Source organism: Meleagris gallopavo, chromosome Z (genome assembly GCF_000146605.3).
Source record: "Meleagris gallopavo isolate NT-WF06-2002-E0010 breed Aviagen turkey brand Nicholas breeding stock chromosome Z, Turkey_5.1, whole genome shotgun sequence".
Taxonomy (NCBI): domain Eukaryota; kingdom Metazoa; phylum Chordata; class Aves; order Galliformes; family Phasianidae; genus Meleagris; species Meleagris gallopavo.
In genome coordinates, this window is record NC_015041.2 from 1,584,611 (window position 1) to 1,589,253 (window position 4,643).

The following is a 4,643-nucleotide window of genomic DNA, read 5'->3' on the forward strand; positions in this document are numbered from 1 at the left end:
GTTGTTTTTTTTTGTTTCTTTTTAATGTTATGGGAAAAACCCTTTGTGAGCCATGGGGACATATTCAAGTTTTTACACAGTTGGTTAGTAGAGCTGTAAAATGAAATTTAATTCTGTCGTGTGTGTTGCTTCTCCTCTGTGTTAAACACACCAATATTGAACCAACTCTGTAATGATGGGAAATAGCTTTTCTGGTCCATTTGCAAACTGTAATAATCAAAGTCCTTTACCGTTGTTTTATAGTGCTCCTGAGTCTTAAATTACTAGATTGTAATTATACAGTACTGAACTATTAAGCTTATTGAAAATACAGGTTTCTGTTAATGAGCCATGCTCATTCTTTGTTAACAAAAAATCATTGTGATGAATGAATGGGAAGCTTGCCTTAAATGAAAGATAGTCTGGCTGCAGCCAGGTGGTGGGTTACTTACAGTTAGGTTAACCTACAGCTGTGAATAAATTTAAACATCTGCTGTTCTGCAGCACTTCTGAATCTGTGTTGTTTGTTACTGGAGAGCATAAAGGAGGTTTGTGGACTGCAGTCAAAGTCAGGTCAGGGAGATGAGAGATCTCTTAAGTAAAATCCTGGGAAGAAACTTCTCTCATGATTATGCTAGATTATATTGCTTTTTCTACCACAACTCCAAATTGTTTCTAATCCCTTGCCCTTTCCACCTTGGAAATAACCCAAACCAGTAAGTAATACACTAAGGCTTCAATTTCATACGAAAACAACAAACCAACCAAATGTACCAGGCACTGTTAAGCTCAATTTCATTGAAAGCAATCACTTAAGCTTGGTTAAAAAGGCACACAGGTCTCTGCTGGCAGAGCTGTGCTGATTGTGAGGCTTTAGTGAGTTTCAGAAAGGAGAGTTACCCTCATCACCTGCTCCGGTTCTTGGACTCCAAACCTGTAAACAGCTACTGAGAATAAAGACTGAAAAGCAATCCATCTTTAGATCTTTATACTTGAAGTTAAGGCTGGAGTTTTAATGTCCTTTGACATTTCCTATTGGTTTCTCTTCTCCCAGAAACTCAGCACTCCCTTCTCCATCACCATTCAGTCCTTCGGAGGTGGCATAAATGCTATTTTGGATAGTGAAAGTCTTTGAGGGACTCAGTCTTTTGGGATTTTTCTTCTCAGACTGATTCAAACTCTCTCTGCCAAGCTGTGTACTTCTGGCTGAGTTTCTTTGCTGAAGGTTTGGTGTGGGTGATCACATCCAGGAAATCTGCTGTTGTGATCGTGTCCAAACGGATTGTAGCTAAGTTACTGTTACCTGCAGAAAATAGAGCCAATGTGGTTTTCAGTACCAAGAGACACTCTTTTATGATCCTGCCCAGTATACCAAAAAATAACAACTTAGTGAGATAAAGAAAAATTCAAACATATGCAAAGAGCACAGATATTGACAAAAAACAGGCTCAATTTCAGATGATGTTAGCTAGATGTTTCAGGAAGATACAGGTTAGAACTTTTCTAAGCAGATGACAGAGCTCCACCTGCTGGACTTTGGAATTTCCAGACTTGTAGCAATAGCTCAGCGTTTCCCAGATCCCATTCTCTAACTGGAGCTGTGTACCTGGTTGATGGTTTTCAAGGGCATCGAAAACTTTCCTCACTGGTCTCATGGCTGCTTCCTTGCACACGAGTTTGATGTCTGAGCCAGAGTACCCATCGGTTTCCTACAACATTACAGCTTTCAGGCTTACAAATCAGAAAGCAATGGTATTTAGAAGCATAGAATCATAGAATATTTTGTGTTGAAAGGAGCCACACGGATCAGTGAGTCCAACTCCTTGCACCTTTCTTTCTAATTTTCTGTAGGTAAACTAAAACTAAACTAAAACTCACCTTTCTGTGTCCTCATCTTCCCTGTTAATAAAATAACTATATTTCTTCCCTTTCTTTTTCCTTTATGAAACAAAATAGGGAACTTTCTTTGAACAGAAGTGAAAATGGTCAAACTGGACAAGCTGTAGGTATTTCCAAAGAATTTAGGAAGTGATAAGGGGCTGAATAAAGCAAGCCCAATTTCCTTATTGGTCTCACCCCTGTCTGAATGCTTTTTTCTCCTGCAAAAATGGAGCTGGCACAAACCTTCCCTATGCAATTAACTGCTCGTTACCCCAATGGATTGGAAGTGCTCCCAGCTTGGTGAGCTGGGACCTCGAGCCCTTGCTGCAGTGCTACCTCACCTGGCCCAGCAAGCTGTAGTCCAGGTCGGTTCTCAGCTCCACTCCTCCACTATTGCTCAGAGGTGGCAGCCAGTGCTGGATCATTGCCTGCCGTGCCTCTTGATTTGGGAGGTCGACCAAAATCCTCTTCTCCAGCCGCCTCAGCATGGCAGAGTCCAACTCCCTGCAAGCAGAGAGGAAGAATCACCTCAGTGTGTTGTGTCAATGAGCCAAAATTCTAATGGAATTTTGAGTATTCAAAGGAATACTCTTCATTTTCACTTCCTTGTGATGAATTGATGAAGCCCGAAAGAAAAAAGATTGATTCTTTCTGTTCCTTTCTCAAAGCATTCCATGACAAATTTCTTCTTTCAAACAAAAGACTACACCGATTCCTTGAGTGAAACCCTTTTTCCAGCAAAGTCTGCACACAAACACTACTTCAAGAAGGTGCCAGCCCAGGTTTCTGCAGACCTCAGGATGCCTGGCTATCACATCAGAGGGATCAGGAGTCTCTCTGTCCACTGAAAATACAAATTTTTGTTATCTTAAGAGTGAATCGTTCTGTTAGTGATCAAATGTACAGTTTAGTGACAACAACCAGAGCAGAATAGTAAGCACTACACCAACCCAAAAAGCCTCTGAAATAACAGCACAGATGTATTAAAAAATCCCTGCATGAGGAACCTATACATCTCCTACGGGAGAGGGTGGGTGGCTCTTCAGAGCTCTCCAAGGTTGGCATCATAAGGCATCACTCCTTCCTAGCACTGCCAAATATCATGGAGATAGACGAGATAAACAATTTTCATTTCCAGTTTGTTTCTTTTGACAAGTTATTTGTCCATACCAAGTGCTGATGAGCAGTGGGAAGCAAGGGTGGGCAGCAAACACAGGCTGAAGGGGAAGATCAATAGCGGCAGTGCAGCTTAGGACAGCGTAAAGAGCTTTGTTTAGGCTTCTTTTCATTCATCTAAAAGCAGCTTGGTACTATCTTTTTTTTTTTTCATAATCAATAAATATCCAAGCTATACAAATCTCTTGAAATCCAACTTAATACCGAATGTTTGCAAGAACACACAGGGCTCTGCTGGGAAGCCACAACCTCTGTGCTATCATACCAGGGGTATTTTGAAACTTTGCTATAAAATACCCCTACACAACTCAAGATTTTTGTCAAGAGCAGAGGAGATTTGGCACTTGAGGACACGGCTATTGGCCATGCTGTGGATGGGTTGTGGTTGGACTTGGTGATTGTACTGCTCTTTTCCAGCCTTAATGGCTATATGGTTCTAAGACTGCTGCTAGCCTAACACGCACAAAAAACATTTAGGTGAGATCTTTAAGGAAGTTCAAGTCCCACTGACCTATCTGGAAGCAAAAAATTCCATATCAAGGCTAGGAGCTTCACTATTGGTGTAAGATGCTCATTGTTTTCACTAGATTTCCATCCTCCTAAAATACTCTTCCAAGTGTATACTCAGAGATCCACCACCAGCCACGTGGTGACCTTCATTCTACTAATGAATCACACAAGAGATGAACAGGTTCTTGATGTGTTATTTAAACTTAACTGTTCACACTGTAGCTACTTATTTTTCAGCATTTTTATACCCAACTAGAACATAATTAAATCATAGTCTGCTCAATTGCTTTCATGTAGATACCTAAAGACAAAATGGGGTGGATTTTGTACTGATTTAAATTCATGAGATTGTCTTAGACTTAAACCCCCAAATTCACACACATACTCTGTATTAGTATAGCTATAAAAGCCACTGATGGTTTTGTACTCACACTATTGGGCCAGGCTAGGAGCCAGGCTTGTTTGTGCATCTAACTTCCACATAAATTTTGGGTGCTTACAGTCATTCTCCCAGTTAAAGAGCCTGTGAGCCCCAAGCAGGCATCAAGTCAGGTTTTCAGCATGTCCATGCAGCAGAGAAACAGGGCATCTATTTCTCTGTTGATAGTCTCACACCACGGAAAACCTACCTTTTACTTAGATGCAAAAATTACATTTTATGAACACAGAGAGGATTTCCCCATATATGTCCCTATGGCACCCTTGTAAGAACCAGCCAGAAAAGCATTAATCATAAAAACCTTCTGGGCTGTTACCCAGAAGTGAAGCAAAAATGAAGCAAATCCAGACTAGTGCCAGACCTATGAAAGCCAACTTCAAAAGCAAGCTTATTTATGTGCTTCAATTCCCTGCGTAGGTGTTAACTTCTTCTACTTTGAAAAAAGCTTTATGAGCTACAAATCCATCCATTGAAAATAGCTGCACTTGCTCAATAGCCTCTATTTTCCCCATTTACGATTTGCAGTTGTTTAATAAGGTTTGTAGGAAAGGTCCAATTTCAACCATTTATTCTGCATTAAATAAGGGCTGTATTAAAAAAGGGGTGGCCAGCAGGGAGAGGGAGGTGATTGTCCCCCTCTACTCAGCTCTTCTGCAGC

The 4,643-nt window shown here is 40.8% G+C and overlaps 1 protein-coding gene across 1 annotated transcript in view; it reads right to left on the reverse strand.

Moving 5' to 3' along the window:
- Window positions 1-757: 757 nt before the first annotated feature.
- Window positions 758-4,643, reverse strand: part of KATNAL2 (katanin catalytic subunit A1 like 2) — an 18,868-nt gene continuing 14,982 nt past the window's right edge. The window contains 3 exon segments of the mRNA XM_010725157.3: window positions 758-1,282; window positions 1,586-1,688; window positions 2,202-2,364. Coding sequence (XP_010723459.2) covers window positions 1,143-1,282; window positions 1,586-1,688; window positions 2,202-2,364 — 406 coding nt within the window. The 3' untranslated portion in view covers window positions 758-1,142.